This window comes from Trichechus manatus, unplaced genomic scaffold (assembly GCF_000243295.1).
Source record: "Trichechus manatus latirostris isolate Lorelei unplaced genomic scaffold, TriManLat1.0 scaffold00140, whole genome shotgun sequence".
Classification (NCBI taxonomy): domain Eukaryota; kingdom Metazoa; phylum Chordata; class Mammalia; order Sirenia; family Trichechidae; genus Trichechus; species Trichechus manatus.
In genome coordinates this window covers 4137241-4150927 of record NW_004444076.1, presented here as the reverse complement: position 1 = coordinate 4150927, position 13687 = coordinate 4137241, and the positions used below count along the sequence as shown (strand labels likewise).

The following is a 13687-nucleotide window of genomic DNA, read 5'->3' as shown; positions in this document are numbered from 1 at the left end:
TGTGTGCTTCTAAGTCCATTTCATCTAGGTTATCCAGCTTGTTGCCATACAATTGTTCATAATTCTCTTTACTTCTATCAAGTCAGTTGTAATGTTTCCTCTTTCACTTCTTGTTTTGATTATTTGCTCTTTTTTCTTTTTTTCTTTGTCAGTCTAGCTAAAGGTTTGTCAATTTTACTGATCTTTTCAAAGAACCAACTTCTGGTTTTGTTGATTCTCTATTGTTTTTGTTTTTGATTTTATTTATTTCTGCTCTGATCTTTGTTATTTCTTTTCTTCTGGTAGGTTTAGGCTTAGTTTGTTCTTCTCTTTCTAGTTCCTCAAGCTGTAGAGTTAGGTGTTGATCTGAGCTCTTCTTTGTTCATGTAGGCATTTATTGCTATAAGTTTCCCTCTGAGTTCTATCTTCTTTTATAGGCTGGAATTCAGTGGTTGAAGGTGTGATACTGGTTTTCTGCCTTATCATATTGCAAGTCTGCATGGTGGCATCTAACCTCACTTAAAAACGTGGTATCCATTATATTAGACTAAAAAGCTTTCATTTTATTATCCTCGTTCACTAAAATAACCACCCTTTTCCTAAGACAGGCTAAGTCAATCTCTGTTTCTTGCAACTAAATCAGCCTAACACACACAGACTCCGTGATCACAGGTGTGGGAGGAGAATTCCAGAAAAGTCATGGAACAAGGGGTCTGTGAAAAAGGAGGTAGGAGAAAAAGAAGAGAGAATGGTAGTAAGGCTTTGAATAGATTGATTTAGAAAGCCTGTTCATATTTATTGTGTCCAATTGGTAACTGACAAAGTGTTTAATAGTTCCCCAGTAGAGTTACTGCTATTTCTTGGGTGGTAAGGAGAGGTACCTAAATTGGCATAAAAGACAAGCAATAATAACCATTTTACCATGGCATCTAAAATTGTTATACCTCAAGGCTGGACCAGCAAGTAATTCAATACATAAATTTTATTACCACCACCCAAAAGTTGGATACAACAGCATGAAAATTTTCAGCTAAAAGAAATTATCCAAATTTCTGATCAAGATAATGAGTCAAGTTTATATGTGATCATATAATTCTTCCTACTTTAAAAATGTAAAATGAAGAAATTCTAGATAAAATATTTTAAACATAGCAGAAGAATAATTGTTTTGAAATTATGTTACAGATGTATAAATACACAGACAGATCAACAGAGCAGAGGAGAAAGTAGAGAAAGACTCAAACACACATAGGAAATTAAAGTATGATAAAGTTAGTATTTCAAATAAGTGGGGTAAAAGTGGATTATTTGATAAATTATGTTGGGACAACTGGAAAACCATCTGGTAAAAAGTAAAGTTGGATTCCTACCTCACACAAAAACAAATCAAAGATTTAAATGTAAAAATAAAGCTATAAAACTTCTAGAAGAAAATACTGGAGAATTTATATCTCAGAAATCATAAAATCTAAACACTGATAAATTCAGCACTATAAAAATACAAAATTTCCTCATAAAAAGACCCATAAACACAAAACAAATGACAAATGGGAAAAATAATTGCAACTTATTTCACAGATAAGAATTTAATTTCCTTAAAATGTAAAGAGCTCTAGAACGTAATAAAAAAATGGGCAAAGGATGTGAATAGATGGTCCACAGAAAAGGAAATTCATATGTCTCTTAACTTATTAAAAGATATTCAGTGTCACTTATAGTAAGAGAAATGGAGACTAAAACCACAATGAGATGCCACTTTCTACCTATAAGGCTGGCAAAGAACAAAAAGTTGGATAATACTCCCTGTTTTTGAAGATGTGGGAAAACAGGCCTTTCATGCATGCCAGTGGGAATGCAACTTGGTACAATCCCTATGCCTACTGAAATAAAAATAATCAGTTTGGCCCAGCCACTCCTCTTTAGAGATAAATATAAGTGAAATGATGTAAGTATAAGGATATTCTTCAAAATAAAATGAGATATTTATAAGGATATTTATTGCAGCATTATTTGTAATAGTAAAAGACTGGAAACCTAAATGCTTATCAGTAGGGGGACAGTTTAAAAAAATTATAATACAACCAAGCCATGTAGCCATCTGAAAGAATGAGGCAGTACTAATATATACTGATCTATAAAGATGTCCATATTGTTACATGAAAAGGCAAGTGAAAAACCAATCTGTAGCACGCTATTTGTGATCCATATTTCTATTTATGTATGCATTGATATAGGCATAGAATATTTCTGACATGCTACACAAGAAACTGGTAATAGTAGTTTCTGATTTGGAGAGGATCTGAGTGGCCGGAGGATAGACAGTGGTGGGAGGGTATTACATTCACTCTCTTCTTTTATTTTGGGAGGAGAATCTTTTGAGAAATCAGAACTCCAAATCCAGACTAATGTGGGGCCAAATTCACACTATCTTTGAGGTGCAGAGCCTCTGAGCTGAGAAACTTACATAAAAATTGGTTCAGAAGCAGAGCATTCCAACAGGGCCCAGGCAGCTAGGTCCTGGACTATCATCCACCCCCAGCATTCTCTGTGGCCAGACTTTCCCCCATTTATTCTATTCTATGACTTCCCTGTCTCTGAATCTCTGGTGTTCTTTTAAGCCACTAGGCTCACTTCAGTGGCAGGTGACCTTGTGTTAAAGGACAGGGCCAGCACATGCACCCATTGTACCCAGTTCTGGCTTCATCACACCTGTTGCCATCCTGCTCAGTACCCTCTCCACCTTCTATCTCACACTTGTTCTCCAGTTTTTTCAGACTACAATTTAGATTTAACTTGGGCATTTCTCCATAATGATTCTGGTTTTTCAGCCTGCCTAAATTGCCTTGGCTTGCCTCAGGTGAATTCCCTTTCTAATTTAATCCAGTCCCAGGATCCTCCTGTTGCAGTTAGCTGCCACTGAGTTGGCACCTGACTCATGGAGATCCCATGCACAACAAAATTGGACCGTAGTGATCCATAGGGTTTTCACTGGCTCATTTTCAGAAGTAGACTGCCAGGCCTTTCTTCCTAGTATATCTTGGTCTGGAAGCTCCGCTGAAACCTGTTTAGCATCATAGCAACACACAAGGCTCCGGTGACAGACAAGACAAGTGATGGATGAGCTTGAGGTGTACTGGCCAGGAATCAAACCTGGGTCTCCCACGTGGAAGGCTAGAATTCTACCACTGAACGACCACTGCCCACTCCCCATCCCGGCCCCAGGATCCTCCTACCTGGGTGGAATTGCGCCAGATTCAGGTATGGGAGTGTACGGATATCGCCACTGAAATGAAGCTTCTTTCTTGAAGTCAGTGGGTCACAGGGTTCCCCACTCCCTTTACTCCCCTTCTCACAGGTGGTCCTGGGATCGTTTCTCTACTTTCCCTCCACCTTTACTTTTAGGCTCACAGTTGCTTGTGCTGGTAGCAGAGAGTAACAAATGATTCAGGGAGTACCCATATTTTTTTCTTTCACTAAAAAGGCTGCCCTCTAAACACTGTTTATTGAACTTAAACTAGCTTTGTTGCAACTGACCTGACATTTTCCTTGCGTTCTCCTTCACTGTATTGATGTCATTTTCTAAGGACATGATGAGTTTAGCATGTTGTTCACTCCCTACATTCTTGTACTCTTCCCAATATTCCTTCTCACTGAGTTTCTCAAGAAATAGTTTCTCAGCATTACTTATTTGCATGCGCATATCTGTTGAAAGAAAATCAAAACATGTCATTTCTATTGTTCTTGCAACAATTCTGGGAAGCAATCTGATTTTATTAAGTCAAAGTCTGATATAAAAATGTTATTAACTCATGAATACTATTTTACATCTTCAATTTAGTGAAATCTAACCTATTCAAACTATTGTTTATCCAGCCCTCATAACTCAAAATACAAATAAAAATTAAACTTGCTTGATTACAAAATAGATGTGGAGTTTTGGATTGTTATCAAGAGAGATAGATAATTAACTTACATGCCTAGCAACGCATAAGTTTAAATTATTCTGTGATAGCTTGATAATGGTCCTATTTTGTACAATGTATTATATCACATACATTCTTTATTAGTAAATTGTTATTTTCCTGGCCATTATGCCTGTGGGTAAAAATTGATTTCAACTTTTGTCCTTCCCAGATCCTTAGCAACCATTTTTATAAGTAAGCTGTTTGGTAAGTCATCTAAAGTTCATTTGTTTGGCTTGCCCTTGTGTAAAATGATAGTCATAATAACATGTCTTCCCCCTCCTTACCCCCTGTACCCCTGTTATTAAGACCTCAGAATGAGAAATAAGTTCCTCAGTTAATATGTACAAATACTGAGTTGTCTCAACCATATAAAATTTCAATTTTCCCTGCTGCACTTGATAAACACACTAGTCTATTCAGTCTTTAGGCCCGAGTATCACGTTGCTGAATATTTTGGAAAAGGAAGCATTACAAATAGCTGAGTACAATTAACTTAATGGTTGTTTGGCTCACCACCATCTACCTCGTTTGAGAGCTTCCTGAGGTCAGGACCACATCTTATTCATCTCTGTAAATCCAGCACTTAGCACAGAGCTTGGCAATTAGTTGGTCTTCAGTAAATGTCTGTTGAATGATTGAAGCATTTCAACCAGGCCAGAGGGCTGGTCTTCAGTTCAGAGATCCAGAAGGACTCTGGACACATCTTTTTCCAAAAATGTAAATGATAGAATGTATTTTTTACAATCCCTTAATAAATGGCACTTGTAATTTAAACAACTGTTAGTTTGCCTGTAACCCAGAGAGGTGGCCATTCTCTCCTTTGAGCAAATAGCTGCTGCCTCAGTCTTATGCCACGTTCAGCCTTTGCAGGGAAGGGCAGATGTCACTGAAGATTTCCTAAGCGACATGGATGTTCTATGTGCCCAGAATCCCTCCTAGTAACAAACTTCTCCTACCCCTTGTCAAATAAGTAGGCCAATTGTAGTGGCCCCTCTCCTGGCTACAGGGATTAGTCCAGGGGTGAGCATGTGGCCTAAGATATCCTTTCACAGAAATATTCTCAATGAAACTGGTGGAAAACATGCCTCTTTTGTATCAATTTTGAGGATATAAAGATGAAAGATCAGAGCTATCTACAATCAGAGTTCCAGCCTCATGGAGACAACAGCCTGAGAAAAAGGAGCCAACTTGCAGGAGGAAGAGAAAGACAGAGATAAATAGATTGGAAAAAAAAAAAAAAAAAAGATGCTGAGATCTGACAGCATTTGAAGCCTTGGGTCCAGGTCAGCTGCATCCTGCACTTTCTGTGGTTTGGTTTATGAAAAAATTAGCATCCCTTTCATGCTTAGGCTAATTTGAGCTGGATTTTTACCTCTGCAACTGACAGAGTCCTGACTAAAAGTTGGAAGAAAGGGATTCATCAGCACTTCGAAAACCTTTATGGGCATAGGAGTCCCCTGGGATCTTGTCAAAATGCAGTTTCTGATTCAGCAGGTCTGGGTGGGGCCTCAGAGTCTACATGGGGATAAACTACCAGGTGGAACCACCACTGCTGCTCCATAAACCAAAATAAGTTGCAAGGGACTACCTGGGACAATTAACAACAAGCTGCCTCAGAAACCCTTTTCAGACACGTATGTTCTCTCACTTTCCCTCTCCTCCTCAGCATCTGTGGGCCTCTTTCTCCCTTGGACCACCACACATGCCCAGCCCTCCTGTACTGTGCTGAGCCATCCAGTTTGGGCCCAGACTTGTATAATACGTGTGCCCCAGTGCTCAGGCCAAACCATAAGCAGGCTCACCTCAACTAATTGAGCCATTCCCTTTAGAAGACAATTTAGGGAGCACGCCTGAGCATCCTTTGGGGTCTCACTCCCACCTTAAGGAATTTATTAAAATATTCCTTCCAAACACAAGCAGAACTGTTCCAGAGGGGAGTACTGCAAAATACAATTTCTACCACCTCATGACATCACTATTGTCAATAAAGAGACTTGGGTTGAAGGAGGTTTATGGGAACAGTTTTGGAAACTTTGCCTGTTGGTGTTTGGTCTTGGAAACTATTTCATTCAAAACAATACATATCAATTCAGTGAAGTGCCTGCTTTGTGCAAAGTTTTCAGGTTTATGGTCACTTTGAAATACTTAGAGAAATTCAGGAAAATCTAGTCCCTATCTTTGTTTTGCTTTCCAGCTTCAGGTACTGCTTCCTGATAATGCTCTAGCTTCTCTCCTATGTTTTCCAGCTTCCTAACAGAAGATGGTTTTAATAGAGGTCTGGCAAAAGTGGTTTGAGAAATATTGGCAGCAAGCTTAGGATGAAAGAAAATCCATTGCAATCAAGTTGATTCTGACTCAGGAATAAAAAATGCAAAGTGTCAGAACTGTGTACGACTATGGTATTTCCAAACCATGGCGAGAGTATGTCCTCAGTCTTTCATATCCCGCACTTAGCATCATTTCTATCCATGTCCTCCAAGCTTTCCCTTTCTCAACTCTAATCTCTCTTTTCCACCATCTAAATGGGGGCCTTAGCTCCCTTAAGGATTATTTGGAGAAAAAGTGTCACTCCCAAGTCGAAACAGAGGCTGAAGCCACCAAACAAGATTACTTTTCCAAAAAGAAGAACGAATCACCGCTTTGAGGAGAAGCTCAGAGAGGTGTTTATAGAATACTGTCTGGTGTTAAGAGTTGGATGGTTTTCGTTTTTGATCACTGCCCTTATACCCTTATTCTTCCTCCTCCATTGGCTTCAGTATCTCTGCCCGCTTCATTATTTCCCTCTCCTGTGCATTTGCCTACATATGTTTGTGGTTGTAGTGGTAATGATGGCATGTGAACTATGTTCATAGCATTTTGAACATTTTGGGAGAAAAAAAGCATCAATACATTCAACAAATAACTTGATACAGCTTTACAGAGTTTTCCTAAATCACCTTTCAAATTTTGTTCCTGGTCTCTTTCAAACTTCCATTTTTCCTTCATTGCTTCTTCAACATCCTCTCTTGTTACAACTGGTACTCCCTTTGACTTATCTTCACTCAGTTCCTTTAGTAGGTTCTTTATGTGCCAAATCTGTTCATCCTTTAAGCGTTTATTCTGTCATGAAAATCGGCCGCAAGTTAACTACATCAACTAAACTATTTACATTGTTTTTCATAAAAAGTGAGTCACACATTGAGGCTTTTAAAGTGAGAAAGAAACATTTAATGAAACAAATTATATAATAATATCTCTAAGAATTTATGGATTATGGAAGACTCAAAATAAAATTAAATCCATCAACACAGTAACTGTTAACTACTAACACTATTCCTCTGTATCATTTACTATTCATTTAGTCAGTATTTATAAAGCGCCTACTATGTGTCAGGTGGAGCCCCGGTGGCGAAGTGGTTAAGAGCTTGGCTGCTAACCAAAAGGTCAGCAATTCAAATCCACCAGTCACTCCTTGGAAACTCTATGGGGCAGTTCTAGTCTGTCCTATAGGGTTGTTATGAGTTGCAATTGACTCAACGGCAAGGGTAATGGGTGGATGTGCTAGCTGGCCTTCCAGGAACTAGATATATCAGTGGACCAAAGACACAAAAAGTACTACTCTTGTAAAATTTACATTATCTTTGCTTTTCCCACAAATGACCCTCATTCTCTTCTTTTAGGGTGATGGGTACTCACCATTCCCAACATTTCACACTTGCAATATGGACTAGGTTCCTCGTATGGATATCTCATCCATGTTTCTAAGCTTCTTATGTAATCAACTTAGAGTTTACTCTTGCCCTTGCTATTTAAATATATATGTAGAGAGATATTTTTATATGTGTGATCTTAATGTTTCTTTGTAATTTTCTTAGGTTCCCTTTTAAGCTCTAATACTGAATTTCCCCCATGTCTCTCCTTCAATTTCCTAAGCCTAATAAAATGTACATACTTAAAATATTTTATTACTTCTTTTAAAAATTACTTCCTTTTCCCTATAATTTAAATTCCCTTTGTTATAACTTTTTCAATATTATATTTTATTAGTCATATTCATGTCTTTTATCCTCTGAACTTACTTGGGTACTCCACTATAAAAGAATATTTTATTTCTCAAGATTAATTTTCTAGGCAAGAGCTTCTGAAACTTTAGTGTGTATAACAAGCACCTGGGGATCTTGCTAAACTAGAGATTCTGATGCAGGAAGTTTGGGATGAGACCTGCAATTCTGCATTTCTGATAAGTTCCAGATGATGCCAAGTTTGCTAAACTTTGAGTAGCAAGGATCTTTCAGATAATTTAAAAACACATATTTATATACTTTATTTAAAAATGTAAAAATAAGTAAATAAATAAAAGCACATGTTTATGACTCCTCGAAAGTGAGACAGCCTACTAAAATGCAGTTCTTTAATTTATTACTTCATCCAATGAACCCTACACTTGAGGGCTGAAAAACTGTTTAGCAAAACAGACACTAATTTGTCAATCTCCTCAAATAAGGCTTTAACGTAACCTTAAAAGATGCTCTTAAAGCTATTCCACAGGCTGAATAAAATGATTGATAGTCAGTGCCTTAGAAGTTTGATGTAAAACTTTAATAAATTGAATAAAAACAATTGCCAATAAACTTTATGACACCCAGGCTTGATAAATACAAAAAAAAAAAAAAAAGAGAGACAGTGAGTGGATAGGCTTTGAGTGATTTCAAACAATGGAAATTAAAACAAAGAATAAAAATATAAGATACTCAAAATTTAGTAGTTTTAGGTTCTCTGATTTTTAGTTTGCAATATTCTAAGGTATCATAATCCTAACTCTAAAGAATTTTTAGTTCCAAGGGATTCATAATATGATGTTGTATTAGAAAATTGACTCTCTTTCCTTTCAACCCCCTCTTTAAAATCTTACTGGGAGTGACATCAGCAGGAATGGTGGAGTAAGGACCTCTGAAAATCCTTTCCTCCATAAAAGCAATGAGAAAACTGGCAAAACTTGTCAAAACCAACTTTTCAGAACTACGGAAATTAACCAAAGGCTTGCAACAATCCAGAGTGTTTATTCAGGAAAAATGGCTGAATCTAAGTAAGGATGATGAGCTTTGTGGTGTTCTAACTTGTCCTATTATCATCCCCTCACTCTAGTTCCATAATAGCCTTAAAAATCAAGAGTCTTGCAATCATGGTAAAAATCAGCAGCAGGCAGCCTCAGTGGGAAGGAAGGGGAGAGAACCCCTCCAAAGCCCAATTCCCGATTAACTATCATTATTATAAGGAGCCCTGGTGGCACAACAGTTAAGCATCTCAGCTGCTATCTGAGAGGTTGGCAGTTCGAACCCACCCAGCAGCTCAGTGGGAGAAAGACATGTCAATCTGCTCCTGTAAAGATCACAGCCTAGAAAACCCTACAGGGCAGTTCTACTCTGTCACTATGAATCAGAATTGACTCAAAAAAACACAACACCAAATTTTCTCACTGGAAAATCCCACTCATAAGGCTTGCTTTTTGTGGTAAATACAGAGGTAACAAAACATTTTCAACAGTCTTTTCTACATTTGCACTTTCTACAATCTTCACATGTATAGATCATTAACATTAATTATGTTCATCATGTGTTTATCCATCAGCATTATTAATATCACCATTATTAATATAATAAAGGAAAGAAACACACATAATCATCTCGACAGATGCAGAAAAAGCATTTGGCAACATCCAACAAACTTTCATGCTAGAAATATGCAATAAACTAGGAATAGAAGAGAAATTCCTCAACCTGATAAACCACATCTATGAAAAGCCTGCAACTAATCTCATACTTAACGGTGTAAGGCTGAAAACTTTCCCTATAAGATGAGGAACAAGATGAGGATGTACACACACACACACACACACACACACACACACACACACACACACAACACACACACACACACTATTAGGGTTAATAAATGAGTTCAGCAAGTTTGGATATAAGACAACAGAAAAAAATCAGTTATATTTCTATACACTAGCAGTGAACAATCTGAAAATGAAGAAAACAGTCCTATTTACAATAGCACCAAAAAGAATAAAATGGGAATAAATTTGAAAAAAAGAAGAGTAAATCTTGTACACGAATGCTTATGGCAGCAGTATTCACAATAGCCGAAAAGTGGAAACAACCCAAATGTCTATCAACTGATGAATGGATAAACAAAATGTGGTATATCCAGGCAATGGAATGTTATTCAGCATAAAAAGGAATGAAGTACTATTAGATGCTACAACATGGATGAATCTTGTAAACATGCTAAGTGAAATAAGCCAGACACGAAATGCCACATATTGTATGATTTAATTTATATGAAATGTCTAGAAGACAATCTATAGAGACAGAGAGTAGATTAGTGGTTTCCAGGGAATGATGGAAGAGGAAAATTGGGAATGACTGCTAATAGCTATGGCGTTTCTCTTTTAGGGTTATGAAATTGTTCTGGAGTTAGATAGTGTTGATGGCTGTACAACTTTGTGAATCTACTAAAAGGCACTGAATTGTACACTTAAAGGGTGAAATATATGCTATGCAAATTATATCTCAATTTTTAAATTTGTATTGTTATTATGGTCTGTAAAACTAAAAATGAAACCAATTAAACTTCTGTTTTCAGAAAGATGGAGTAGATGTACTTCTCCCTATTCCTCCTGCTATATACAACTAAAAACCCTAGACATTACATATAGCAGAAATCTAAGAAAGTGGTGAATGCTGGAGAGAAGAAAACAGACTGGCTAAGAACTTTAGGAACTGAGGAACAATACAGTGGTGAGTTTTCTGGGTTTTCTTTTTGATTCATATATTGCAGACACGGAGCGGAAGCATTTGGCACCCTACAAACATTACTAGGTGCAGACATAAAAAGCCTCAGCAAAAGTCTGCCTTCTCTAGCCAAAGGACCAAGAAAGAGGCAATCTAGCAAGATGGAAAACTTTTAGATAATAAATGATCTACTTCAGTCAAATACCATAGAAAGAACTGTGGCCCCACCTCCACCCATGCCCGCAAAGGTAGAGTGGAGATCCTAGACTATAATGAAGTAGTCCAACACCCACTGGGGTGGTGTCAAAGAAGGCCAATTATGGAGCCAGGATTTTCATCCTCAGTGGATGGTAACAAGGCTCTCCACCCCCACCCCCTGACAGTGTCAGTGGAGACCTCGTGGGGAACCTGGAACTTTACCTCCACCTGGCATAATGAGGCAACACCCTCACTACCCCTGCCAGAGTGGTGTCAAAAAAATCCAGGTAAAACAGAAGGTTGTAAATAAGATCCAGAGTCTAACAACATAATATGAAAAAGTCCAGATTTCAGTCGAAAATCAGTTATCATACCAAGAACCAGGAAAATCTCAAACTGAATGAAAAAAGACATTCAGTAGATGCCAACACCAAGATGACAGCTATGTTACAATTATTTGACAAATATTTTAAAAGTCATGATAAAAAATGCTTCCATGGGCAGTTATGAACATGCTTGAAATAAATTTAAAAATAGAAAGCATTGGCAAAGAGATAGAATATATGAAGAAAAATCAAATGAAAAATTTGACACTGAAAAATACAGTAACTAAAATAAAAATCTCAGTGGGTGGGCTCAACAGCAGAATGGAGGGGGGCAGATAGAACAATAGAAATTATCCAATCTGAACAACATAGAGAAAATAGACTGGAAAAAAAATGAACAGTCTCAGGGACCTGTGAAAATGTAACAAAAGATCTAACATTTGTGTCATTGGAGTCCCATGAGGAGAGGAGGAAGATGTGGTTGAAAAAGTACTCGAGGAAATAATGGCTGAAAACTTCCCAAATTTGGCAAGAGACATAAAACTACAGAGTCAAGAAGCCGAGCAAACACCAAACAAGATAAATGCAAAGAAATTCATGCCAACACACATCATAATTAAACTTATGAAAACTAAAGACAAGGGAAAAAGTCTTAAAAGCAGTCAGAGAAAAATGATAACTATAGGGGAAAAACAATTAGAAAATTAGCTTGTTTTTTATCAGAAATCATGGAAGCCAGATGGAAGTGGCACACTATTTTTCAAGTGCTGAAAGAAAAAAAAAAACTATCAACCCAGAATCTTACACCCTGCAAAAGTATCTAATAAAACATGTACAACACTTACATACTAAAAACTAAAAAAATGCTGATAAAAGAAATCAAAGATCTAAATGAAGTCCTGATACATGCTACATCATGAATGAAACTTAAAAACATTATGCTGAGTGAAATAAATCCATCACAAACGGCAAATATCATACAATCCTACTTACATGAAATATTCAGAATGGGCAAATGTATAAAGATCAAAGTTTATTAGTGGTTACTAGGGGTAGGAGCGATGGAGTAGTGGAAATGCTTAGGAGGCAGTGAGTTTCTGTTAATGGTTATGGACTAATTTGGAAATGGATAGCAGTGATGGTTGTACAACATGATGAATGTAATCAATGTCACTGAATTGTACATGTCAAAAATGTTGAACTGGCAAATGTTTTGTTTTATATGTATATATATATATACATATAAAACAATAAAAAAGCAAAGATCTAAATAAATGAAAAAACATATCATGTTCATGGATTGGAAGACTTAACATAGTTAAGTTGTCAGTTTTCCCTAAGTTGATATACGGGTTTAACACAATTCCTATCAAAATCTCAGCAAGATATTTTTGTAATTTAGACAAGTAAATTCTAAAATTCGTATAGAAGACAAATGAATTATATAGCTAAAACAAATTTGAAAAAGAAGAATAAAGTGGGAAGAATCAATTTACCTAATTTCAAGACTCATTATATAGCTACAATAATCAGGACTGTGGTATTCATGAAGGGGTAGACCCACAGATCAATGGAACAGGATACAGAAACCAGAAACAGACCCGCACAAATATGCTCAGCTGATTTTTGACAAAGGTGTAAATGCAATTCAATGTAAAAGCCTTTTTAACCAATGGTGCTGGAGCAATCGGACATCTGTACGCGAAAAAAAAAAGAATCTTGATCTAAGTCTCAAACTTTATACAAAAATTAATTCAAAATTGACCATGCCATGACTTAAATGTAAAATATAAAAGAATAAATTTTTAGGAAAAAAAATAGTAGAAAATCTTCAAAAATCTAGACAAAGAGTTTTTAAACTTGACACTAAAAGCATGATCCATAGAAGGAACTAGACTTCATTAAAATTAAAAACTTTTGCTCGGCAGAAGACCCTTTTATGAGGATGAAAAGGTAAGCTACAAATAGGGAGAAAATATTTGCAAACTACATAATCAACAAAAAAGTAGTATCTAGAATAGATTAAGAACTTTCAAAACTCAACAGCAAAAAACACAACAAAACAAAAAACAAGCAATTCATTTAGAAAATGAGCAAAAGATATGATAAGAAATTTCACCAAAGAGGATACATATGTGGCAAAAATAAGCACATGAAAGGATGTTTACATCATTAGCCATTGTTGTTAGGTGTGTTCCAGTTGGCTCCGACTTACAGCGACCCTAGGTACAACAGAATAAAACACCGCCCGGTCCTGTGCCATCCTCACAATCATTGTGGTGTTTGAGCCCATTGGTGCAGCCACTGTGTCAATACATCTCATCGAGAGTCTTCCTCTTTTTCACTGACCTTCTACTTTACCAAGCATGATGTCCTTCTCCAGGGACTGATCCCTCCTGATAACATGTCCAAAGTATGTGAGATGAAGTCTTGCCATCCT

The 13687-nt window shown here is 36.8% G+C and overlaps 1 protein-coding gene across 1 annotated transcript in view; it reads right to left on the bottom strand.

Moving 5' to 3' along the window:
* The window catches only part of CCDC83 (coiled-coil domain containing 83), a 58959-nt gene that overhangs the window by 29814 nt on the left and 15458 nt on the right, over nt 1-13687 (bottom strand). The window contains exons 3-4 of the mRNA XM_004385519.2: nt 6881-7043; nt 3514-3681 (exon numbers count right to left, since the gene is read on the bottom strand). Of these exons, the coding sequence (XP_004385576.1) occupies nt 3514-3681; nt 6881-7043 (331 nt within the window). The remainder of the gene's footprint in view (nt 1-3513; nt 3682-6880; nt 7044-13687) is intronic.